At 43.1% G+C, this 27715-nt stretch overlaps 1 protein-coding gene across 1 annotated transcript in view; it reads right to left on the reverse strand.

Annotated features, from left to right (window-relative positions):
• Window positions 1–222: 222 nt before the first annotated feature.
• Window positions 223–27715, reverse strand: part of LOC109888908 (carbohydrate sulfotransferase 8) — a 58693-nt gene continuing 31200 nt past the window's right edge. The window contains exons 2-4 of the mRNA XM_031823120.1: window positions 3541–3581; window positions 2999–3408; window positions 223–2739 (exon numbers count right to left, since the gene is read on the reverse strand). Of these exons, the coding sequence (XP_031678980.1) occupies window positions 2031–2739; window positions 2999–3408; window positions 3541–3581 (1160 nt within the window). The 3' untranslated portion in view covers window positions 223–2030. The remainder of the gene's footprint in view (window positions 2740–2998; window positions 3409–3540; window positions 3582–27715) is intronic.

Raw genomic sequence — 27715 nt, forward strand, 5'->3', positions numbered from 1 at the left:
CACCATGTATTTCCTGACGCTGTGCCTGGGGGCCCCGGCCTGATGAGAGACAAAGAAAGAGGGGGAGTGAGGCTAAGAGTGACCCACAGGCCAGGGGAATGAGACACGACACTTTAACTCAGATTAGATAAATAAAGTGTCAAATTTGTCATTTGAAGTGGGGGAAATGTTAACATTTGTCACTTTTCCTAAAACCAGATGTGGAAAAACAATAGATACATGTTTTTTTTAAATTACTTAACATTTATTCATAGTAAAGGCGCTTGAAAACCCAAACAAATGAAAATTGGCAGTGTTAAGGCTAGGGGATTGAAATCACGTTTGTAGATGAAACACTTCTGCACAGACATGTAGAACAATTGTACATTCTCTTTTACAGTGTAATCATTTGTATTGTAACATTAGGCCCATATTCAGTACCAGTCAAAAATGTGGACGCACCTACTCATTCAAGGGTTTTTCTTAATTTTTGTCCTATTTTCTACATTGTAGAATAATAGTGAAGACATCAAAACAATGAAATATGGAATCATGTAGTAACCAAAAAGGTGTTAATCAAATCAAAATATATTTTATATTAGAAATTCTTCAAAGTAGCCACCCTTTGCCTTGATGACAGCTATGCACATGCTTGGCATTCTCTCAACTAGCTTCATGAGGTAGTCACCTGGAATGAATTTCAATTAACAGGTGTGCCTTGTTAAAAGTTCATTTGTGGAATTTCTTTCGTTCTTAATGCATTTGAGCCATTCAGTTGTGTTGTGACAAGGTAGGGGTGGTACACAGAAGATAGCCCTATTTGGTAAAAGACCCAAGTCCATATTATGGCAAGAACAACTCAAATAGAAATGACAGTCCATCATTACTTTATGATCAGTCAATCCGGATAATTTCAAGAACTTTGAAAGTTTCTTCAAGTGCAGTCGCAAAAACCATCAGCGCTATGATGAAACTGGCTCTCATGAGGACCGCCACAGGAAAGGAGGAATCTAAAATATATTTGAATGAGTAGGTGTGTCCAAACGTTTGACTGGTACTATAAAACAAAATCATATGTTTCAATATAAATTGCCAACAGATTCAAAGATAATTTAACCTCCGATACATCTGGAAAGCTATATGCAATGAACCAACATACTATATAGTAATGCCACTATTTCCTCCTCTATTCACAGATTCTTAAACATTTTCAGCTCGAGACCCAAATTATAAATTGACTGTCCTCCCGTGACCCAAATTAAGAAGAAATAGTGTGTGATTTATAGATGTATTCTCTCAACTCACGACCCATATCTCACATTCCCAAGGCCCACCTTGGGTCCCGACCCATAGTTTTAAGAAACCTGCGTTGATATATTTTTCCTGTCCCTTATTTAATGTGTTTCTGTATTTGAGTAATAGGGAGCCCCATAGGGCAGTGCGGGGGGGGGGGGGGTCATTGTAAATAAGAATTGGTTCTCAACTGACTTGCCTAGTTAAATAAAAATGAAATAAAAGCAAGTGTTGTTTTGAAATCAAATTGAATTATATTCAATTTGATTTCTCATCAGTAAGCAGTAGCTATGAAATCCGTTACAGTATCTGCAAACACTAGCCTTTGCTCTGGGAGAGTATATCTAGCCTCTCTCTTTCCCTTCTTTTCATGAACTTCGGCTGCAGAATAAGAATACACATTATTGAAGAGGACCAAAAAGTATACCTTCACGTAACAAGGCTGAAAAACAATAACAATAACAGATCACTCATTCTTTACCCAAAGTACAGGTCACTTCATAGAAGTCACTGGTCTGCCAATCAATGCAAATGCATTTGACACACTATACAAATCTTTATGACAAAAAAGCTGTAGGCCTACAACCTATGTCCAAAGTAATTACATTAAATCATTATTTTAGCCATTTGTAAATAAGACCTGTAAAAATAATATTTGACATGAATGTGCCTGTAGTGCTTATTCAAGTCCCACAGGATAATAATCTCTTCCGTAGTGTTCATATTAATAACCTCAACCGGGCAATCCAGCCAGTACCTCAGTACAGGTCTTTAAAGGGCTTGGGGTAGTTAAACATCAGATAATCCATGTAATAAAAGTCATAGGCCCTCTGTCTTTCTGTGGAGTTCAATTGTTCAAAGTATCTCTGGGTGATGGAGGAGGAAGTCCTTTCTGCCTTTGGGTTCCTGTCTTTAAAGTCAGGGAAAGTCAGGTTTCTAGGTGCCCCGATGCTCCGTAGCAGGAAGTTGGCCTCCTCCTTCAGGTTCTCGAACTTCCCGATGAAGTCGTTGCGTAGCAGGCAGGGGCTGCAAAGCTGGCTGACCGGCTCCCAGTGGATGTCCATGCCCACGGGCCGCCTCACATCCAACAGGTACTGGACAAACTCTCTGAAGGTGACCCCGGCGCCGGTCCTCAGGGCGGAGCGTGAGGCGTTGGCCCGGTACCGGGAGATGATGGGCCGGCCGAACACCGGGTGGTAGTACGAGTTGGGGCTCTCGAACTTGTCGCGGAAGGCCGAAACCAGCCTCTCGAAGGGCTCCCGTACGAAGAGGACCTTGGTGTAGGAACGGAGGCGCTCGGCCACGCCCGCCTGGTCGAAGGCGTCCAGTCGGCGGAGCTGGTTGGCGTAGTGGGCATCATCGTGGGCGATGATGTGCGTGGAGGTGGCGCTGCCGCCCAGGACCATCAGCACCCGTTTCCAGTTGGAGCAGCCGGCTTTGGGCACCTCACAGTACAGCAGGCCTGACCTATTATTTATTCAACAGTACAACACAAATATATTCATAGTTATCTGGGGCTGTGTCCTGTATGTATCTAGGAATCCTGATTTCGGATCAGTTCTGCCTTTTTAGATCACAATGAATTCAATTATATGGACGGGGGGGGGACCTCAAGATCAGCCGGGAACATGAATTGCAATGAAATACAATTATACATATAAGTTATGTACTGTAAATAATATCTGTAAATAATTCTCAATGAAATGAACCACTAAAGTTACAACACCTGTCCTCCACGTAGACGCGGGACACCTGCCGGCGGGACACAGGGCGCTCGGTGACACCCGGCTGGTATTTGGCGCAGACCTCCCTGAGCAGGCGGCGACGGGACGCCTGGGTTTGCGCCAGGCCCTGTAGCCGACTGTCCTCTTCACCAGAGCGGGCACCACTAGGGGTTACAGGCCCGCTCTTTAACAGCAGCTTCCTGTGGCGTTTGGTGAGGGGTTGCCCGGTGCTCACGGCCTGCTGGTCCCCAGAGGTTGGGGTGGCTGGGTGGGGCAGCCACTGGAAGGCTGGAGGTTGTCTGGGGCTAGGAGTAGGGAGGCTGGGGTTAGAGGACATCTCTACCCCTGGTGCTCCATGGAAACCTCCACCCAGGTTGATGCCTATAACGACTGCACTGTCAAAGGACTGCTCCTGTGGCACACAGAACAATTGTTAACAGAAGCTCATATAGTGCTTGTTTCTCAAGAATCCACAAGATGGTGCCATTACATTATGTTGAGTGAACTGAGACAACAGTGATCTGATCTGATCCAATAATCGTACCTTTGGAATTGGCCACCTTGGAGCAACCATCAACTTTGCACCTAGAGAGAGACAGGGGGGGGGGGGGGGGGGTTGAGTTTGAGAGAGATTGATAGAATCCTACATTACGTATTACAAAAAGTCCTTTGCTGGTAACAAGTTTCTCTAGCTGAGCTGAAATAGTTATCAAGAGAGAGCCTGGAGGAGAGATGGTGTCTATTACCGATTGTGCTATAGGAGGAGGGTCCATTTTATCACAAGATTGGGTTTTGATAGAGAGGCAAGAGGTGTGTGTGTCTGTGTTTGTGTGTGTGTGCCTTGCCAAGTGATATTCTTTAGACTGGGAAAAGTGACTATGCATAATAGGACAGGAATTGTTACAGGATTGGTGAGTAGGGATGCCAAAAACTGCTTTGTCATCAAAATATACAGTGCCTTTCCCGAAAGTATTCAGACCCCTTGACTTTTTCCACATTTTGTTACGTTACAGCCTTTTTCTAAAATGGATTAAATAAATCTACACACAATAAGAGGTTTTTATACATTTTTGAAAATGTGTTAAAAATAAAAAGAATGCTTATTTACATAAGTATTCAGACCCATTGCTATGAGACTAGAAATTGAGCTCAGGTGCATCCTGTTTCCATTGATCATCCATGAGATGTTTCTACGCAAAAATGCTCAAAAACCAAGCCATGAGGTCGAAGGAATTGTCCGTAGAGCTCCGAGACAGGATTGTGTCAAAGCACAGATCTGGGGAACTCCATCATTCTTAAATGGAAGAGGTTTGGAACCACCAAGAATCTTCCTAGAGCTGGCTGCCCGGCCAAACTGAGCAATCAGGGGAGAAGGGCCTTAGTCAGGGAGGTGACCAAGAACCCGATGGTCACTCTGACAGAGCTCTAGAGTTCCTCTGTGGGGATGGGAGAACCTTACAGAAGGACAACCATTTCTGCAGCACACCACAAATCAGGCCTTGGTGGTAGAGTGGCCAGACAGAAGCCACTCCTCAGTAAAAGGCACATGACAGCCCGCTTGGAGTTTGCCGAAAGGCACATAAAGACACTCAGACAATAAGAAACAAGATTCTCTGGTCTGATGAGACCAAGATTGAACTCTTTGGCCTGAATGCCAAGTGTCACGTCTGGAGGAAACCTGGCACCATGAAGCATGGTGGTGGCAGCATCATGCTGTGGGGGTGTTTTTCAGAGTCAGGGACTGGGAGACTAGGCAGGATCGAGGTAAAGATGAATGGAGCAAAGTACAGAGAGATCCTTGATGAAAACCTGTTCCAGAGCGCTCAGAACCTCAGACTGGGGGCGAAGGTTCACCTTCCAACAGGACAACAACCCTAAGCACATAGCCAAGACAATGCAGGAGTGGCTTCGGGACAAGTCTCTGAATGTCCTTCAGTGGCCCAGCCAGAGCCCGGACTTGAACCCTATTGAACATCCCTGGAGAGACCTGAAAATAACTGTGCAGCAACGCTCCTCATCCAACCTGACAGAGCTTGACAGGATCTGCAGAGAAGAATGGGAGAAACTCCCCAAATACAGGTGTGCCAAGCTTGTAGCGTCACACCCAAGAAGACTCAAGGCTGTAATTGCTGCCAAAGGTGCTTAAACAAAATACTGAGTAAAGGGTCTGAATACTTATGTGATCAGTTTTTTTAAACAGTTTTTGCTTTGTCATTATGGGGTATTGTGTGTAGATGAAGAAAAACAACTATTTAATCCATTTTAGAATAAGGCTGTAATGTAACCAAATTTGGAAAAAGTCAAGGGGTCTGAATACTTTCTGAAGGCACTGTATGTCTTTGTTACCCTCATTCATCTGCAATACGTTATTTTATAATGCTCAAAATATATCCCTTCATACAGTTGCTTGTTTTTTTGCTTTTCCTTTATCGTGCCAAACTCAGTCAAAACTCAGTCTCTTAGAAGTCAGGGTAAGACGTGGTTGACCTCTTGAGAGGAGGAGAGATTCCTCATGGGTCTTCTGACACTGCAGCCGTCAGAAAGCAGGAACCTTCAGTGTTAAGATGATCCCAGGTCAACTGCTATAAAGCCACCTGGATCCCCCATTACCCTTGGTACAAAGACATTAGCAGGCGCTCTGTGTTTGTGTGTTCTAGTAAAGAGTGGCAAGGTTGTCATTGTTATGTAAAGTATCAGTCACCCCCTTGTGGAGCAGCCCAATAGCCCTGGATTTATTTATTTAGTTTTCTTGCAGCTGCCTGGTGCTATAGAGAAGTAACACAATATTGAGTACTTGTTTTTGAAATAGTTCATGAGAAATTTAGCACAGTGTCGTTATACATTCTAGATGCAACATTATATGTATCATTATATGACTGTATTTAAAAGGTAGCCTGCGCTGTAGTTGCTGTAGTTCTCACCAGTAACATCTCTAATGTGCACGTGATGTCTTGAACATCTGCTATGGTGACTAATGATGTTTTCTGTTGTATTCCTCCATCTCTTGGGTGTCTACTTCCCTCACAAAAAAAATATTATTTTATGATGGATTATCAACACAATGTGAAAGACATTGACTGTTGTCAAAATGTCTAGTGACTCAGTCCCCAGTATTGAATCATGCTTTCTGTTTGACTGGTTTTCAGTTCTGCTCAAATACATACAGTGCCTTCGGGAAGTATTCAGACCCCTTGACTTGTTATGTATTTTGTTAGGTTATAGCCTTATCCTAAAATTGATTGACAATTTTTCCCCCTCATCAATCTACACACAATATCCCATATTGACAAGGCAAAAACTGGAGAAAACCCCCCAGAAATATAACATAAGTATTCAGACCCTTTACTCAGTACTTTGTTTAAGCACCTTTGGCAGAAATTATAGCCTTGAGTCTTCTTGGGTATGACACTACAAGCTTGGCACACCTGTATTTGGGGGGTTTCTCCCATTCTTCTCTGCAGATCCTCTCAATCTCTGTCAGGTTGGATGGGGAGCGTTGCTTCACAGCTATTTTCATGTCTCTCCAGGGATGTTCGATAGGGTTCAAGTCCGGGCTCTGGGTGGACCACTGAAGGACATTCAGAGACTTGTCCCGAAGCCACTCCTGCATTGTCTTGGCTATGTGCTGAGGGTCGTTGTCCTGTTAGACTGGGGGCGAAGGTTCACCTTCCGAGGTCCTGAGAGCTCTGGAGCAGGTTTTCATCAAGGATCTCTCTGTACTTTGCTCCGTTCATCTTTGCCTCGATCCTGACTAGTCTCCTAGTCTCTGCCGCTGAAAAACACCCCCACAGCATGATGCTGCCACCACCATGCTTCACCATAGGGATGGTGCCAGGTTTCCTCCAGTAGTGACGCTTGGGATTTAGGCCAAATAGTTCAATCTAGGTTTTATCACATCAGAGAATCTTGTTTATCATGGTCTGAGAGTCTTTATGTGCCTTTTGGCAAACTCTAAGCAGGCTGTCATGTGCCTTTTACTGAGGAGTGGCTTCCATCTGGCCACTCTACCATAAAATCCTGATTGGTGGAGTGCTGTGGAGATGGTTGTCCTTCTGGAAGGTTCTCCCATCTCCACAGAGGACCTATAGAGCTCTGTCAGAGTGACCATCGGGTTCTTGATCACCTCCCTGACCAAGACCCTTCTCCCCCGATTTCTCAGTTTGGCCGGGCGGCCAGCTCTAGGAAGAGTCTTGGTGGTTCCAAACTTCTTCCATTTAAGAATGATGGAGGCCACTGTGTTCTTGGGGACTCTCAATGCTGCAGACATTTTCTGGTTCTCTTCCCCAGATCTGTGCCTCGACACAATCCTGTCTCGGAGCTATACGAACAAGTCCTTTGACCTCATGGCTTGGTTTTTGCTCTGACATGCACTGTCAACTGTGGGAACTTATATAGACAGGTGTGTGCCTTTTCAAATCATTCCAATCAATTGAATTTACCTGTCACACCCTGACCTTAGAGAGACGTTTTATTTCTCTATTTGGTGAGGTCAGGGTGTGATGTGGGGTGGGCATTCTATGTTTTGTATTTCTTTGGTTTTGGCCGAGTGTGGTTCCCAATCAGAGGCAGCTGTCTATCGTTGTCTCTGATTGGGAATCATACTTAGGTAGCCTGTTTTCCCACCTATGTTGTGAGATCTTGTTTTTTTGTGCGCTCTGTGAAGCCTTTTGTTGTTTTTGTTTGGTGTTCTGAGTGTTAAAGATCATGAACACTTACCAGGCTGCACCTTGGTCGACTTCTTCGGACGATCGGCACATTACCACAGGTGGACTCAAATCAAATTGTAGAAACATCTCAAGGATGATCAATGGAAACAGGATGCACCTGAGGTCAATTTCGAGTGTCATAGCAAAGGGTCTGAAGGCATCTGTTTTTATGTTTAATACGTTTTTTTTAAATGTCTAAGAACCTCTTTTCACTTTGTCATTATGGGGTATTGTGTGTAGATTGCTGAGGATTTTGATTTATTTAATACATTTTAGAAAAAGTCAAGGGGTCTGAATTCTTTTCGAAGTCACTGTAAAGGGCTATATATCAATCTAGAACAGGATGATCTATTTTGGATGCAATTTTAATGGAGTTAATGGAGAGATCGAAAGACTGCAAAAGAGTGCTCCGTGCCCTGATTTAAAGCGATGATATTCCAGTGATAAGGCTTTTTTTTTTTACTTTGCAGCTGGAGTATATAAATACAAATCTTTACAATAAAAAAAACAAGGTGACCCCCAAAAGCCAGATGTAGATGAGTAAATTAGATGCGCATTCAGTCTTTATATTACTGTGGCATAGACTATGCTACAGCAAATGCAGGCTTACCTGTCACAAGAAAAAAAGTTACTGTGATGCGATGAAGTATTTGTGAACTGCGTACCATACTGAGATGGGCTGTCTGTCCCCACCATGAGTGTTGATGATTCATCATCAAGAGATGATAGAGAAGACAGATTTAGACATTGCATATAATTTAACAGTTCCATTTCACACCATGCTGTTCATATAAATCATTTACCAGTTTCTTGCAGTTAATTATCGCGGGAAAAGGGAGTGGTTTTGGGCGGTAAATCCCGGTAAATCTTGGTAACCAGGCCATTCAATCCTAGAACTGACTGACAGCACGTGTCAACAGGGAGGACACGAAGGTTGTGTCAATGCCATCACACTGACCTACACAGGGTCATCACAGGATCGATTATATGCCAGACCTGTGGAGGCCTGCTACTGGTGACAGACTGAAAGAGAGGGGTGTTTGTGTACTGTGTGTGTGTGTACTGTGTGTGTGTGTGTGTGTGTTTGTAATCTGGCTCAGTTTGTAGAGCATGGAGCTTGCAACGCCAGGATTGTGGGTTAGATTGGGGCGGCTAGAGTTGGGCCATTAACCACGAAAGGTTGCTAGATCGAATCCCCGAGCTGACAAGGAAAAAAATATTTTGTTCCTCCCCAGTGTTCTTAGGCTGTCATTGTAAATAAGAATTTGTTCTTAACTGACTTGCCTAGTTAAATAAACATTCCTGAGGCCACCCATATGTAAAATGTATGCACGCATGCATGTCTGTAAGTCGCTTTGGATAAAAGCATCTGCTAAATGTCATATGTTATATTATATTTACTGTGTGTGTGTGTGTGTCGTGGGGAGCTGAGCTGAGCTGAAGGGCCAATTACTTACTTCCTAGGCAAGAACCAGATTTAAACCACCTGTCGAAGGTCTCTCCACTGTCAGTCTACAGACAGACTCTATGAGTAACATCCATAACTCTGCACTCTTCTCTTTCTAATCCTCACCATACTAACTACTCTCTCAATTAAAATCTACTGTAAAACAGTGTCATTGTTTCAACTTGAAAAACATCAGTTACCCAGTTTTCCTAACAAATGTAATTCCATCAACTCATTTGTTGACTAACTGCATTCACGCTGCATTCATCTTCTCTCTCACCCCTGAGCAAGAAAGGGCAGCACAACTCCATAGACTCAAGTGTATGGTGGTGGTGGTGGGGGGGGGGGGGGGGGGTCTGTACAAGAGTAGTCACTTGTATAGACACACAAAGACACTCGTGCAGATCAGTGGCGGCTGGTGCTGTTTAAGATGAGGGAGGATGAGGGACTTCCACCGAAGTCGGTCCCTCTCCTTGTTGGGGCGGTGTTCGGCGGTCGATGTCACCGATCTTCTAGCCATCACCGATCCATTTGTCATTTTCCATTGGTTTTGTCTTGTCTTCCTTCACACCTGGTTCCAATCCCATCAATTAAATGTTGTGTATTTAACCCTCTGTTTCCCCTCATGTCCTTGTCGGAGATTGTTTGTATGTTCGTGTATTGGGGCGCGACGGGTTCTTGTCCCCACTTTTATTTATGTTGTATTTTGGTTTTGGAGTTTTTGTTAAGTTTACTAAACGACTCCATTTATACCAAGTTCGATTCTCCTGTGCCTGACTTCCCTGCCACCAACACACACATTGTTACACATGTTATCTTCTAGAGGGATTACCAGTAGTTTATCAGAGCACTTCTTCACTGGTGTGTGATGTATGACTAGGGCTGGTGTGGTGCCAATATTACCACCACACCTGCAGCCATGAGCCATGAATGCAGTAAAATTCTACGTGACCGCTGAGTCATGGTAATCTCCTTTTATTCGCTCTGGACATGCATTCGTAGTACCCAATTTACTAACGATCATCAGGTGTCTAATGGCCTGGTACTCAGGGCTCTATTGTCCCTCTAACCACTCTGTCATCAATGCAAATGCTATGGAAAATCACATCAAACACTTATCATCAAAACAGTATGAGCTTTTAAAGCTCACCTCACTGCGATTGATCAATTTGAAGAAAGAAGTTAAACAATTAGGATGAAACTGAGTGAAAAAACTTGGTCATTGTGGATGTTGTTTCAATGCCTAACACAAAGAAAAGGACAGCACTTTATAGGCCTAAATATAAGCACCCCCCTCAAAATGATTGTGCCGTTATACAAGAAATAGCCTCCCGCCTATTACACATGGCAGAAAAACATTTTAAATAATACTGATTTAAGATATCTTTGGTGTAATAATTGGTCTAGACTAAATTAAACAAATTCAGATTTAGCCTACTATTTTAGTGAATTTGTTTTTGATTTTGAATAGCCTAGTAATAGGGCATTTTTAATAATCTAAAATAATAATAGACTGACACATTACCTTTTAACTACAGAATATCTCACCACTGAGTTTAAATCTGCTCCCCTCTCTCGTTCATTCCTTTCACCACCGTGCAGAGAGGGGCTGTCAACAGTTTAAGAAATATATTTCATTGTGAAAACATGTTACCATTCATATTCCCGAACAGATTTCACTTGTTTTCCCAAAAGAAGCACTGGGTAGCTACAGGAACGGGGTTGGAGAGCCCATGGCATATAGAATGGCGCAGGTAAATTACCGCAGTAGCCATGAGTGAAAAACATTCAATTGAGAATAGTCTGATGAGTTAAAATATGATCACTTGATGAGAGAACAGCGACTTTTCAAATCCTCAATAGCCAATAGTCACATCATGCAGCCCATATATCTTTTGATTTCTAAGGCATTCTAAGGTTTGTATCATTTACAGCTCAAGTTTCCAAATAACTATAAATCTATCATATAGGACCTGTTTCAAAATGTAAACGCTCCTTGTTGCGGCTTTATGTGAGGAGCCTGGAGATGCTAAATGTGTTTGTTATTTGACGGTCAATTACCGTGAGACTGCCAGTTTTTTTTGCATGACAATAACCCGCTGACAATTTCATGACTGCCACAGCCCTACGTATGACTCACGGATGCAAAGACAAAAGATCTAGAGACAAAATGAAAACCAACAAAACATAAAAAGATGACAAAGCACAAAGGCAGATACAGAGATGTTTAATCTCGATGTGACAAGCACACCAACTCACTGCTGTATGAAATATGCATTCGGTGGATATTGTTTCTTGTACTAAGGATGTACAGTGCCTTCGGGAAGTATTCAGACCCCTTGACTTTTTCAAATTTTATTAGGTTACAGCCTTATTCTAAAATAGCTTAAATAGTTTCCCCCCTCATCAATCTACACACAATACCCCATAATGACAAAGCAAAAACAGGTTTTTAGAAAATGTTGCTATTTATAAACAATTCTAAACAGAAATATCACATTTACATAAGTATTCAGACCCTTTACTCAGTACTACTCAGTACTGCAGAGATGGTTGTCTTTCTGGATGGTTCTCCCATCTCCACAGAGGAACAGAGCTCTGTCAGAGTGACCATCGGGTCCTTGATCACCTCCCTGACCAAGGCCCTTCTCCCCCGATTGCTCAGTTTGGCCGGGCGGCCAGCTCTAGGAAGAGTCTTGGTGGTTCCAAACTTCTTCTATTTAAGAATGTTGGAGTTCCCCAGATCTGTGTTTTGACACAATCCTGTCTCGGAGCTCTACGGACAATTCCTTCGACCTCATGGCTTGGTTTTTGCTCTGACTTGCGCTGTCAACTGTGGGACCTTATATAGACAATTCATGTCTAATCAATTTAATTTACCACAGGTGGACTCCAACCAAGTTGTAGAAACAGCTCAAGGATGATCAATGGAAACAGGATGGACCTGAGCTCAATTTCGAGTCTCATAGCAAAGGGTCTGAATAGTTATGCAAATGTGATATTTTAATCTTTTAATTTTGAATCAGTAGCAAAAATGTTTAAAAAAAATATGTTTTCCTTTGTCATTATCGGGTATTGTATGTAGATTCATAATAGTTTTATTTATTTAATTCATTTTAGAATAAGGCTGTAATGTAACAAAATGTGGAAAAAGTTGAGCGGTCTGAATACTTTACGAATGCACTGTATATAGCTACTTTCTGCATGAAAACATGGAGTAATCAAAGAGAATCGACAATATATTAATGCATAATCTTCTATTTTATTAATGCGTCAGCCAGAGCGGAGCAGTGGTCGATTGAATTTAGTACTTTGCATAATTGCTGTCATCCCACATTGGCCCACATAACCTTGATACGAGTTAAAGTAGAGCTGCAGCTCCAGCTCACCTGGTCTCAGTCAACTGTTGTGTGCACAGAAGAACAGCCATGTTAATGTCAGTCATGTGACCATTCATCAGTTAAGAGAACAATGTATGAACAACAATTTAGGCTACTATACGCTACTGGTGTTTTTTTGCTAGTGTGACATAGTGTTCCCATTTTCTCCTCGACAATGGCAAATAACCTGAGAATGTGTATGTATGCATACTGTATCCACTGCATGCATACTGTATGTCAATGTGTTTAAGTGCACTTATGCAATGAAACCATTTCCATTTGGTTTCAAAATTCTACCCAGCCAGTCACACCACGTCAGGAAGATATTCTGATCTTCCAAAGCAAAGTGTCCTGCATCACAGAGTAAAGCATGTTAACTTATGGTAACGCGTCAATGTCAAATTACCAGGAAAGCCTTGCAGAGCTGCTTACTCTAATTTCACAGGGATTTATTTACCTGACTCGCTAACGACCTAAACTGAGATCTTTAATGTTCCCAGTATTAATCCCACCAAACATAAATTCTGTACATGCTTGCCAGATCTTTTTAAGATATGAGTTATCCCTGTCTCCATTAGACACTGTACCCTGGCTAATAAGAACTGAGACTGAAATCTACACCAACAAACATTGACTCACTTTTTAATGTGCTCAACTTTGGTCCATTGGGTGCAATATTCCTGAAGTATGCCTTATTGCTCAGATGCCTTTGCTTCAACAACAACAAATAGTAAAGAAAACCTAAGGGCATGAGTTGGTCTTTTATTCAGATTTCTCACACAGCACTGCTTGTATTACAGTATCTTCTGACCAGTAGACGCTCCTCGGAAGAGGAAGTGGAGGACCATCCTCCTCAGTGAATTTCATAAAAATGTAAAACTTTAAAAAAGTTATAATTTTTTGATAAAACTATACTAAATATGGGCCTATCGAGTGACGCAGCGGTCTAAGGCACTGCATCGCAGTGCTTGAGGCGTCACTACAGACCCGTGATAAGGAGTCCCATAGGGCGGCACACAATTGGCCCAGCGTCGTCCGGGTTAGGGGAGGGTTTGGCCGGGGGGCTTTACTTGGCTCATTGCGCTCTAGCGACTCCTTGCGGTGGGCCGGGCGCTTGCACGCTGACTTCGGTTGTCAGTTGAGTGGTGTTTCTGCCGACACTGTTGCAGCTGGCTTCCCGGTTCAGTGGGCGGGTGTTAAGAGGCTCGGTTTGACGGGTCATGTTTCGGAGGACGCATGACTCGACCTTCCACTCTCCCAAGCCTGTTGGGGAGTTGCAGCGCTAAGAAAAGATCGTAATTGCATCGCAATTGAATATCGGGAAATTGGGGAGAAAAAGGGGGTAAAATACAAAACAAAACAAAATACCAAATAACTGATTAAAACACAATGAACAATAGACCGGAGGAAATCTGTCCTTTGGTCTGATGAGTCCAAATTTGACATTTTTGGTTCCAACCGTCGTGTCTTTGTGAGACGCAGGTGAATGAATTATCTCTGCATGTGTGGTTCCCACCGTGAAGCATGGAGGAGAAGGTGTGATGGCGTGGGGGTGTTTTGCTGGTGAGACTGTCAGTGATTTATTTAGAATTCAAGGAACACTTAACCAGCATGGCTACCACAGCATTCTGCCGCGATACGCCATCCCATCTGGTTTGCGCTTAGTGGGACAATCATTTGTTTTTCAACAGGACAGTGACCCAACACACCTCCAGGCGGTGTAAGGGCTATTTGACCAAGAAGGAGATTGATGGAGTGCTGCATCAGATGACCTAGCCTCCACAATCACCCGACAACAACCCGATTGAGATGGTTTGGGATGAGTTGGACCACAGAGTGAAGGAAAAACAGCCAACAAATGCTCAGCATATGTGGGAACTCCTTCAAGACTGTTGGAAAAGCATTCCAGGTGAAGCTGGTTGAGAGAATGCCAAGAGTGTGCAAAGCTGTCATCATGGCAAAGGGTGGCTACTTTGAAGAATCTAAAATATAATGTCATTATTTTTGATTTGTTTAAACGTGATTCCATAGGTGTTATTTCATAGTGTTGATGTCGTCACTATTACTCTACAATGTAGAACATTTGTAAAAAAATAAAGAAAACCCTTGAATGAGTAGGTGTGTCCGAGCTTCTGACTGGTACTGTATACAGTTGGTTTCTGTCCCTAAAAGTGCACATGCTCATATGACTAGTCAGATCCCGTTATCCTCTGTCTGTGGACATTGAAGCTTCCATAGATTTATAGTAATTCTACTTTATGAAAGCTCCTCAGGTGCTCTATTCCAACTCAGTGCCTCGACTCATTACCTCTGCACTGAGCAGGAGATACTGTGACAGAGATGGCTCTTTCAACAAACAGCACACAGTGCTGTGGTCCGGAAGCCTTTCAAGTCACGCTGAAATGCACTCAAATATTTATAACCTTTCCATCAATAAAAGATACCCCTTCAGCGGAGAGAGAGACCCGAGGAGCTGGAGGTGGAAACTGAGCTGCTCTTCCTAACCTCCTGCTAAATGTATGACCATATTAGAGACACATATTTCCCTCAGATTACACAGACCCACATATCCAATTTTGATAAACTCCCATATCTATTGGGTGAAATACCACAGTGTGCAATCGCAGCAGCAAGATTTGTGACCTGTTGCCACAAGAAAAGGGCAACCAGTGAAGTGCGAACACCATTGTAAATACAACCTAATATTTATGTTTATATATTTTCCCTTTTGTACTTTAACTATTTGCACATCATTACAACACTGTATATAGACATATGACATTTGAAATGTCTTTATTATTTATTTATTATTTCATAGCAGTTCAGACGTCTTTTGTCCTCGTCTTGTCGTGTCCCGTATATATATATATTTACAACTTTCTTCACATACATTTTTTAAATTTTCCATCAACTCATCTTCAAAACACTCTCCTGCAAACCGCCTCACCAATTTATATTTATAAAAAAGTATTATTTACCTCAAATCTGTAATCCTCCAAGAAGCTAGCCAGAAACTCCAAGAAGCTAGCCAGAAACTAGCCAGAAGCTATCCAGAAGCTAGCCCAGAAGCTAATCCAGAAGCTAATCCAGAAACTAATCCAGAAGCTAATCCAGAAACTAGTTAGCTTCTTTACTGGCAAATCGTTAGTATTCAACTAACCACGGTTTGTGGTCATCAGCTATCCTTTAGCTCGAAAATCTATCGCCAGTTTTGTACGGCGCAGCGCAGCGCGAAACGGAACATACCGGACCAATTTTTCTCTTCATGTCCCTGGATTTCAACCGCTAACTCTGGACATTCATACCGGGATCTCACAGCTAGCTAGCTGCTATCCGTGTGACTATCGGCTTTTGTCGATTCCGGAGCAAACATCAATTATTCCGGAGCTAGCCAGCTCCGTCAATCACTCCTGAGTTCCATCAATCACTCCTGGGCTGCAGTCACCTATCCAGACCTGTTTTACTGCCTACGCTGAGCCCCACCGGGCCTTCACAACTGGACTGCCGACGTTATCTACCCGAAGGAGTTATCCGGCTGGCTCCTCCATCGCGACGTTACCTGAACGCCCATCTGCGGCCTGCTAACCGTTAGCTGTCTTATCGGCTGCAATCTGAATAGACAATCGGACAATTTATTATAATTTTTTTTATTATTATTATGTTTCTTCTTGGGCCTCTATAACTATATCTATTGTTTTTATTTTTGTTGTTGTTGTGTGATTTGGATTAATCCCCTCTACCACACGGAACCCCACTAATCTACTGACGGAACGCAAGAGGTGGCTAATAACAGACCTCGATCCTATGCTAGCTTGCTACCGATGGCCTGGCTAGCTGTCTAAATCGCCGTGACCCCCAACAAACCTCTCCACTCACCGGACCCTTTTGATCACTCGACTAAGCATGCCTCTCCTTAATGTCAATATGCCTTGTCCATTGCTGTTCTGGTTAGTGTTTATTGGCTTATTTCACTGTAGAGCCTCTAGTCCTGCTCACTATACCTTATCCAACCTATTAGTTCCACCTCCCACACATGCAATGACATCTCCTGGTTTCAATGATGTTTCTAGAGACAATATCTCTCTCTTCATCACTCAATACCTAGGTTTACCTCCACTGTATTCACATCCTACCATACCTTTGTCTGTACATTATACCTTGATGCTATTTTATCGCCCCCAGAAACCTCCTTTTACTCTCTGTTCCAGACGTTCTAGATGACTAATTCTTATTGCTTTTAGCCGCACCCTTATTCTACTCCTCCTATGTTCCTCTGGCGATGTAGAGGTGAATCCAGGCCCTGCAGTGCCTAGCTCCACTCCTATTCCCCAGGCGCTCTCTTTTGACGACTTCTGTAACCGTAATAGCCTTGGTTTCATGCATGTTAACATTAGAAGCCTCCTCCCTAAGTTTGTTCTATTCACTGCTTTAGCACACTCTGCCAACCCGGATGTTCTAGCTGTGTCTGAATCCTGGCTTAGGAAGACCACCAAAAATTCTGAAATTTTAATTCCAAACTACAACATTTTCAGACAAAATAGAACTGCCAAAGGGGGCGGTGTTGCAATCTACTGCAAAGATAGCCTTGCAGAGTTCTGTCCTACTATCCAGGTCTGTACCCAAACAATTTGAACTTCTACTTTTAAAAATCCACCTCTCTAAAAACAAGTCTCTCACCGTTGCCGCCTGCTATAGACCACCCTCTGCCCACAGCTGTGCTCTGGACACCATATGTGAACTGATTGCCCCCCATCTATCTTCAGAGCTCGTGCTGCTAGGCGACCTAAACTGGAACATGCTTAACACCCCAGCCATCCTACAATCTAAACTTGATGCCCTCAATCTCACACAAATTATCAATGAACCTACCAGGTACCTCCCCAAAGCCTTAAACACGGGCACCCTCATAGATATCATCCTAACCAACTTGCCCTCTAAATACACCTCTGCTGTCTTCAACCAAGATCTCAGCGATCACTGCCTCATTGCCTGCATCCGTAATGGGTCAGCGGTCAAACGACCTCCACTCATCACTGTAAAACGCTCCCTGAAACACTTCAGCGAGCAGGCCTTTCTAATCGACCTGGCCGGGGTATCCTGGAAGGATATTGATCTCATCCCGTCAGTAGAGGATGCCTGGATATTTTTTTTAAATGCCTTCCTAACCATCTTAAATAAACATGCCCCATTCAATAAATTTAGAACCAGGAACAGATATAGCCCTTGGTTCTCCCCAGACCTGACTGCCCTTAACCAACACAAAAACATCCTATGGCGTTCTGCATTAGCATCGAACAGCCCCTGTGATATGCAGCTGTTCAGGGAAGCTAGAAACCATTATACACAGGCAGTTAGAAAAGCCAAGGCTAGCTTTTTCAGGCAGAAATTTGCTTCCTGCAACACTAACTCAAAAAAGTTCTGGGACACTGTAAAGTCCATGGAGAATAAGAACACCTCCTCCCAGCTGCCCACTGCACTGAAGATAGGAAACACTGTCACCACTGATAAATCCACCATAATTGAGAATTTCAATAAGCATTTTTCTACGGCTGGCCATGCTTTCCACCTGGCTACTCCTACCCCGGTCAACAGCACTGCACCCCCAACAGCAACTCACCCAAGCCTTCCCCATTTCTCCTTCTCCCAAATCTGTTCAGCTGATGTTCTGAAAGAGCTGCAAAATCTGGACCCCTACAAATCAGCCGGGCTAGACAATCTGGACCCTTTCTTTCTAAAATTATCTGCCGAAATTGTTGCCACCCCTATTACTAGCCTGTTCAACCTCTCTTTCGTGTCGTCTGAGATTCCCAAAGATTGGAAAGCAGCTGCAGTCATCCCCCTCTTCAAAGGGGGGGACACTCTTGACCCAAACTGCTACAGACCTATATCTATCCTACCATGCCTTTCTAAGGTCTTCGAAAGCCAAGTCAACAAACAGATTACCGACCATTTCGAATCTCACCATACCTTCTCTGCTATGCAATCTGGTTTCAGAGCTGGTCATGGGTGCACCTCAGCCACGCTCAAGGTCCTAAACGATATCTTAACCGCCATCGATAAGAAACATTACTGTGCAGCCGTATTCATTGATCTGGCCAAGGCTTTCGACTCTGTCAATCACCAAATCCTCATCGGCAGACTCGACAGCCTTGGTTTCTCAAATGATTGCCTCGCCTGGTTCACCAACTACTTCTCTGATAGAGTTCAGTGTGTCAAATCGGAGGGTCTGCTGTCCGGACCTCTGGCAGTCTCTATGGGGGTGCCACAGGGTTCAATTCTTGGACCGACTCTCTTCTCTGTATACATCAATGAGGTCGCTCTTGCTGCTGGTGAGTCTGTGATCCACCTCTACGCAGACGATACCATTCTGTATACTTTTGGCCCTTCTTTGGACACTGTGTTAACAACCCTCCAGGCAAGCTTCAATGCCATACAACTCTCCTTCCGTGGCCTCCAATTGCTCTTAAATACAAGTAAAACTAAATGCATGCTCTTCAACCGATCGCTACCTGCACCTACCCGCCTGTCCAACATCACTACTCTGGACGGCTCTGACTTAGAATACGTGGACAACTACAAATACTTAGGTGTCTGGTTAGACTGTAGACTCTCCTTCCAGATCCATATCAAACATCTCCAATCCAAAGTTAAATCTAGAAATGGCTTCCTATTTCGCAACAAAGCATCCTTCACTCATGCTGCCAAACATACCCTTGTACAACTGACCATCCTACCAATCCTCGACTTTGGCGATGTCATTTACAAAATAGCCTCCAATACCCTACTCAACAAATTGGATGCAGTCTATCACAGTGCAATCCGTTTTGTCACCAAAGCCCCATATACTACCCACCATTGCGACCTGTACGCTCTCGTTGGCTGGCCCTCGCTTCATACTCGTTGCCAAACCCACTGGATCCATGTCATCTACAAGACCCTGCTAGGTAAAGTCCCCCCTTATCTCAGCTCACTGGTCACCATAGCATCTCCCACCTGTAGCACACGCTCCAGCAGGTATATCTCTCTAGTCACCCCCAAAACCAATTCTTTCTTTGGCCGCCTCTCCTTCCAGTTCTCTGCTGCCAATGACTGGAACGAACTACAAAAATCTCTGAAACAGGAAACACTTATCTCCCTCACTAGCTTTAAGCACCAACTGTCAGAGCAGCTCACAGATTACTGCACCTGTACATAGCCCACCTATAATTTAGCCCAAACAACTACCTCTTTCCCTACTGTATTTAATTAATTTATTTATTTAGCTCCTTTGCACCCCATTATTTTTATTTCTACTTTGCACATTCTTCCATTGCAAAACTACCATTCCAGTGTTTTACATGCTATATTGTATTTACTTTGCCACCATGGCCTTTTTTGCCTTTACCTCCCTTCTCACCTCATTTGCTCACATCGTATATAGACTTGTTTATACTGTATTATTGACTGTATGTTTGTTTTACTCCATGTGTAACTCTGTGTCGTTGTATCTGTCATACTGCTTCACCGTAGGGTTTCCTCCAGATGTGACACTTGGCATTTAGGTCAAAGTGTTCAATCTTTGTTTCATCAGACCAGAGAATCTTGTTTCTGAAAGTCTGAAAGTCTTTAGTTGCCTTTCGGCAAACTCCAAGCGGGCTGTCATGTGCCTTTTACTGAGGAGTGGCTCCGTCTGGCCATAAAGGCCTGATTGGTGGAGTGCAGCAGAGATGGTTGTCCTTCTCGATGGTTCTCCCATCTCCACAGAGGAACTCAGTCACTGTGACAGAGCGCCAATCGGGTTCTGGGTCACTTCCCTGACCAAGACCCTTCTCCCCTGATTGCTCAGCTCTAGGAAGAGTCTTGGTGGTTTCAAACTTCATCCATTTAGGAATGATGGAGGCCACTGTGTTCTTGGGGACCTTCAATTTTTTTTGTACCCTTCCCCAGATCTGTGCTTTGGCGCAATCTTGTCCCTGAGCTTTTTGGACAATTCCCTCGACCTCATGACTTGGTTTTTGCTCTGACATGCACTGTCAACTGTGGGACCTTTTATATAGACAGGTGTGTGCCTTTCCAAATCATGTCCAATCAATTTAATTTACCACAGGTGCACTCCAATCAAGTTGTAGAAACATCTCAAGGATGATCAATGGAAACAGGATGCACCTGTGCTCAATTTCGAGTCTCATAACAAAGGGTCTGAACACTTAAATAAGGTATTTATGTTTTTCATGTTTAATAAATGTGCAAACATTTCTAAAAAACTGTTTTCGCTTTGTCATTACAGGGTATTGAGTGTAGATTGATGAGGAATTGTTTTTATTTGATCCATTTTAGAATAAGGCTGTAACGTAACAAAATGTGGAAAAAGTCAATGTCTGAATACTTTCTGAATGCACTGTATAGTCTAGACTGTCCTTCCAGTGCAGCCATCTGTTCAGACAGAGTTTCTGTGTCACGACACTGTGTGGACAGGTCACAGTGCTGGAGGGTGTCCAGTCTACTGTGTCTCTGCCAGGTCTTTATAGAATTAATCAACACTTTGGACTCTCTTCCACATCGCAACACCCTGCCAAACTTACCCCCTCCATTTCTCCTTCCCTCCCTCGCCCCATCTATCCTCCCCTCTTTCCCTCCCTCCCATCCTATAAAATGGGACTGGAGTGAGTTTCTGATCGCACAGAGCTGTTGGTGTGTTTAGGACTCAGATGTGTTTTGTGTTTGTCTCACTATCGTAGCTGAAACCCCCTCAGCCCTCGCAAGGAGGGAGGGCCCACGAGCTCTGGAGACCCATGCGCCCACCATCATCTCACACTTATGTCTACATTTGATTAATTTCTTTAACAAATCATTTTGATGGTGGACTGATTGGATTATTTGGCATTAAAGGGGAACTGCCTTCTAGAACCAACTGCACTGGTTATAAAAGGCCTATGTGGCATCGATATGAGTCAGAAACATGAATTCTAGTGTCAAAATTGACTACAAAGTGTAAATAGGATAATCCAATTGCCCAGAGCTGCCATGTGTTGTGGACATGTTGTCAAGTCTGAAATGCACACACACTTGCCCAGCATAGGAGTGAAAATTTGCTTAAAATAAAGTTGGTGCCAACTCCTAATGGCAAGGAATGGATTATATACATCAAACATACGACATGATGGCTGTGACTGGTGTGTCGTGAGTATAGTTAGCTAATGCAATTTTTTACATCACGCTGTAACGTACAATTGCCCCAAAAATGTAATACTTCCAGGTCAACTGTAATATGAATACCGTTGTAAAGCACAATTTCTCCCCTTTCTAGAAAAATCAATAGCGAGACCTTCATGCTGCCCATCTTTGGGGTGGCAGGTAGCCTAGTTGGGCCAGTAACCGAAAGGTTGCTGGATCGAATCCCGGAGCTGACAAGGTAAAAATCTGTTGTTCTGCCCCTGAACAAGGCAGATAACCCACTGAGCCCCGGTAGGCTGTCATTGTAAATAAGATTTAGTTCTTAACTGACTTGCCTAGTTAAATAAAGGTTGAAAAAATGCAATAAAAATCTCTGCATGATTGAAGAAGCTCTGTTGAGTCTTTTTAAAAATGGTGGGTGGGGAAGCGAAACCTACTGCGTGATGGGGAACTGCTTTTTTCACCGATCTGTCCAACTTATCACCTCTAAAATGCAATTAAAACACTATAAAGAGTTTATATAATGTGTCATTGAAGATTTGTATCAAATTTGAATCGGGTTTTTAGGGCGGCTGTTACGTTCCCCAGTTTATGTGTTGTGGGTTTGTGTGTGTATTTCAGGAAATGGCTTCCTGGATTCTAAGCAGCTGATTGGTCGGCACCATCGATGATTGGAGCTCTGAACCCTCCCTCTCGTCAGGGGAAACAGCTGTTTTCAATTACCAACTCCTTCTGCAGCTGGATAAAAGCCTGTGTTCCTTTGTCAGGAAGAGAGAGCTTCTTTGATGTCCTGTGTTGTTTGTTGCCTAGTAACAGTTTTGTTGAAAGTCTTTTGTAGCCGCTACTTCTGAGGTGTCTGTATGCCAAAAGGACTCAGTGTTTTTGAATATTGAAATTGTTGACTTTGTTAGTAATTATTCTGTTTTTGTTCCCAGGGGGGAAAGGAAGGCACTTTGGGAGTGCTTAGGCAAGAGGCCTGCGGGCATACATAACCCATAGTATTTACTGTCTATGCACACTAGTTAAGACCTGGGCGGACCACCCCCTGTATTTTGGTTAGTGCGCTAGGAGGTGCTAAACGGTGGGTAGGCAGGTAAGGTAGGAGAGGGGACTCTTAACTTTTACTTTCTTTGGCTTGGTTCCGTCCAGCCCCTTTTCCCCACATTACTGTATTGGGGAAATAAAATTCCCCGTAAATGGTAATATTCTCTGTCATCCTTACCCACACCTACAATCACATAACTGAGGTGAGTTGTAGCAGGGTGTTGCTTTCCCTCCAAGAGGCGTGTGTCACAGCTGTGCTAAAGCTGTCTTCAGAAGTAAACAGCAGCTGTCGCGGCTTTTGAGTCATGATGGCTTGCAGTGATGACGCAAAAAATGAGTACATTCAGTTGTACAATTGACTAGGTATCCCCCCTTACCCTGTCCCTTTCTTGTTTTTAATATGCAAGAGGAGTGCTACACCTGGTGGAGAGAGGCTGTACAACACAGAATTAGTTGCGTTATGCCATGTCACAATTTAGCATACAGCATCAGAGGGGTCTGTTTTTTTTTTTCTTTCAACTTTCCTCCAATACTATTGGGTCATTACCATGTACAGTTGAAGTCGGAAGTTTACATTCACCTTAGCCAAATACATTTAAACTCAGTTTTTCACAATTCCTGACATTTAATCCTAGTAAAAATCCCTGTCTTAGGTCAGTTAGGATCACCACTTTATTTTAAGAATGTGTAATGTCAGAATAATAGTAGATAATATAATTTCTTTCAGCTTTTATTTCTTTCATCACATTCCCAGTGGGTCAGAAGTTTACATACACTCAATTAGTATTTGGTAGCATTGCCTTTAAATTGTTTAACTTGGTTCAACATTTTGGGTAGCCTTCCACAAGCTTCCCACAATAAGTTGGGTGAATTTTGGCCCATTCCTCCTGACAGAGCTGGTACAACTGAGTCAGGTTTGTAGGCCTCCTTGCTCGCACACGCTTTTTCAGTTCTGCCCACACATTTTCTATAGGATTGAGGTCAGGGCTTTGTGATGGCCACTCCAATACCTTGACTTTGTTGTCCTTAAGCCATTTTGCCACAAATGTGGGTTAACTGTGTCTGGTTTCTGTGTTTTAACCTATAGAAAAGGGTGTGTGAACCTTTATAAAGCAAGCTCATGGTGTGTGTGGCTCTTTTCCACTCAGTCACACCCACACAGTTATCTATACTGTATTATTCATTGGGCTTTTTGTTATTCATTTGACTGTGGTTGAGCGGATGTCTATTCAAGGCAACAACAAGCGATACGATTGGACGTGCTCTGAGATAAAACACCTTCTGAATAAAACAGCAGGGAGGAGGTCAAATGTTTAGGTAAACGACTGGATGATTGCTGCGAGAAATGCATTACACCGTATTTAAAGCTGGACACTTTACAAGCCTGCAGTTTGTTCCTGAAATGCATTGGCAATAAATATGATTGAAAGGAATAAAGCTGCCATGCTGAACCTTCCTTTATGATTCTAGTACAGTGACAAATCATTGAGTTAGTTTCTAAAAAAATTACACCAGAAACATTTGATCATGATCCACAAAGTGAGGAAGAGAGTCAGTATTTTCGTACAGGCAGTCGAGTTGCTAACTTGTTGACAATGCAGTGCGGATTACTTTCAAGAGGATTCTCTATGGACTATTTGAGAACAAAGGTATTATTTATGGCAGAGGACCCAAACAGGCACTCTCTGTACAATATAAATCCAAAAGCTTGTGTAGTGTAGTACTTCTCTACTGTATATCAATCAACTAGCCTGCTGTATAGATACTTTTGGTGATGTAGTGTATGTGGACACCTGCTCGTTGAACATCTCATTCCAAAATCATGGGAAATTAATATGGAGTTGGTCCCACCCTTTGCTTCTATAACAGCCTCAACTCTTCTGGGAAGGGTTTCCACTAGATGTTGGAAGATTGCTGCGGGGAATTGCTTCCATTCAGCCACAAGAGCATTAGTGAGGTCGGGCACTGATGTTGTGTGATTAGGCCTGGCTTGCAGTCGGCGTTCCAATTCATCTCAAAGGTGTTGAGGTCAGGGCTCTGTGCAGTCCAGTTAAGTTCTTCCACACCAATCTCGACAAACCATTTCTGTATGGACCTCGCTTTGTGCACAGGGGCATTGTCATGCTGAAACAGGGAAAGGCCTTCCCCAAACAGTTGCCACAGATTTGGAAGCACAGTCGTCTAGAATGTCATCGTATGCTGTAGCGTTAAGATTTCCCTTCACTGGAACTTTAGGGCCTCGCCCGAACCATGAAAAACAGCCCCAGATCATTATTCCTCCTCCACCAAACATTACAGTTGGAACTATGCATTTGGGCTGGTAGCGTCCTCCTGGCCTCCGCCAAACCCAGAATTGTCTGCCAGATGGTGAAGCGTGATTCATCACTCCAGAGAACGTGTTTCTACTGCTCCAGAGTCCAATGATGGTGAGCTTTACACAACTCCAGCTGACGCTTGGAATTGCGCATGGTGATCTTAGGCTTGTGTGCGGCTGCTCGGCCATGGAAACCAATTTCATGATGCTCCCGTCGAACAGTTTTTGTGCTAACTTTGCTTCCAGAGGCAGTTTGGAACTCTGTAGTGAGTGTTGCAAACGAGGACAGAGGATTTTTACAGGCTACGTGCTTCAGCACTCGGCAGTCCCGTTGCACTCGGCAGTCCCGTTAGTTGCGCTTGTGTGGCCCAGCACTTCGCAGGGGTGAGCCCTTGTTGCTCTTAGATGTTTCCACTTCACAATAACAGCACTTACAGCTGACCGGGGCAGTTCTAGCAGCGCTGAAATTTGACCAACTGATTTGTTGGAAAGGTGGCATCCTATGACGGTGCCACGTTGAAAGTCACTGAGCTTTTCAGTAAGGCCATTCTACTGCAAATGTGTGTCTATGGAGATTGCGTGGCTGTCAACAACAGGTGTGGCTGAAATAGCTGAATCCACTCATTTGAAGAGTGTCCACATACTTTTGTATATATTGTGTAGCACTTCACATCAACCCTGTCAGTCACATCTTCTATTCTAATCATCAGGGACTCACAACACAAGGGAGTCTATTTATTTAGAGAAATTACACTAAAGACGATTAATATAGCTTGAGTAAGCTTGAGTAAGTATTGCTTCACAATACTTCAAAGAACTGATCTACTGTATGTTGGGTCAATGTTGTAAAAATACAGCTAGATATTAAATTAGAAATACATGTCCTCGTTAGCAGTCATCTATCTACACTCTTACAAGACAACAAAGGTAATTGTCCCCATAGAGGAACCCTTTTTGGTGCTAGGTAGAACACTAGGTAGAACCCTTGCAAAGTTATGTGTAATTCCTATTATACCATAGCATTGTTGAATACTCCTTTCTGATTTTCTTGACGGGCATTCTAGAGCGTGCATTACTTCCCTATAACGCATGAAATATTTGCAGGTTAGAATTCAATGGCTATAGTTAATTTTTACATGTTTTGTTTGAGCTGCTTTTGAAAGGAAAAGTTGAAAAAACAGTATTGGTATTGTTGAATTCGATTTTCATAATAGCAAACTAGGACAGATGGTTTGGTTAGCTGTTTGTTTGAATGCCACGGTAACTACTGTAGCTATCTAGTAAACTTGCTAGCTACTTCAGTGGATGTTGAGCACATTTCTATGGTCAAATGTGTTAAATTATAGCCTTGGTATAAAAGGGATAATTAACTCGGACGCAATGCGTTCTCTGGAAAATAATGCAACTACGTGGAAGGTCAGTTCCACTCTGCTAGGCTTCGTGGAACACACCTTTCATGTTGTTCATTATTTTCCAAAGAACGCATAGCCCCTCCTTGATTATCCCTTACTTGGAATCCAGACCGAGTGAAAATATCCAACAATTGGAACCCATAATCAACCGCATTCAGAGTGACTGCCAGGGTAGGGAATATTCATTAATGATACTACCTAAATCATCTAAACTGGATCAACCATCTCAGTAATGCGTGCAATACGTCCAACTACTAACACTTTGGATTAGATTAGAAAAATGAATGTTATTGTAATGAAACGACCAGCCCCCAATGTAATGAAACAGCAGGGAGCAGGTCTCGAACCCTCGACCTTTGAGCCCGAGGTCCGGCGCGCTATCGACTGTGCCGCAAAACCATGCTCGAGTCGATTTCTGCGCTTATAAACCCAGGCTCATTACACTATTTATCTTTGCGTAGCATTAGATTTAATAGACCAATCTATGTACATGCAAAAACACAGATATTGAAACAATCAATTCTGAAAATCAACCTGCAATTTAACATACTGGGAAATATGATAATCATGGTCAAAATGAACACAATCACACTCAACTCTGGTTATGAGTCCCACTGTATCACTGGCACTTTTTGGACTTCTAACCCCTTTTAAACATTGTGTGCTTGAGATACAGACTGAAACCAACCATTAGTCTGTGTGATAAACGGGGGCTGAGCTATAGGGGGTTTTGTGAGACAAGGGTGGATCCCAAAGTGAAAACATCTGTAGAATCCGAATACAAATAATTACTAAACAAAAATATAAATGCAACTTGCAACAATTACAAATATTTTACAGTTACAGTTAATATATGGAAATTAGTCAATAGAAATAAATGAATTAGGCCCTAATCTATAGATTTCACATGACTGGGCAGGGGTGCAGCCATGGGTGGGCCTGGGAGGGCAATGGCCTCCCCACTGGAGAGCCAGGTCCCAGCCAATAAGAATAAGAGTTTTTCCTCACAAAAGGAAAAACAGATGTATACAGACAGATATATTCCCATCTATGAAAAGCTGAGACTCACTCAAACATGTACATTTGTAATCTATTTTTCTCTACGACAGTTTTTTGTCGTATATTAATTTCCCACTTAGGGGGGGGGGGGGGCTTGTCTGGACTTTTTTTTCATTGACATTTGTCAATAAAACTCAAGAATGCGACTGTTTGTCTATTTGTTTGTGTGTTATACTTGTAGCCTTGGTTGTCCTAAAAATAAAA

Source organism: Oncorhynchus kisutch, linkage group LG4 (genome assembly GCF_002021735.2).
Source record: "Oncorhynchus kisutch isolate 150728-3 linkage group LG4, Okis_V2, whole genome shotgun sequence".
NCBI classification, from domain to species: Eukaryota; Metazoa; Chordata; class Actinopteri; order Salmoniformes; family Salmonidae; genus Oncorhynchus; species Oncorhynchus kisutch.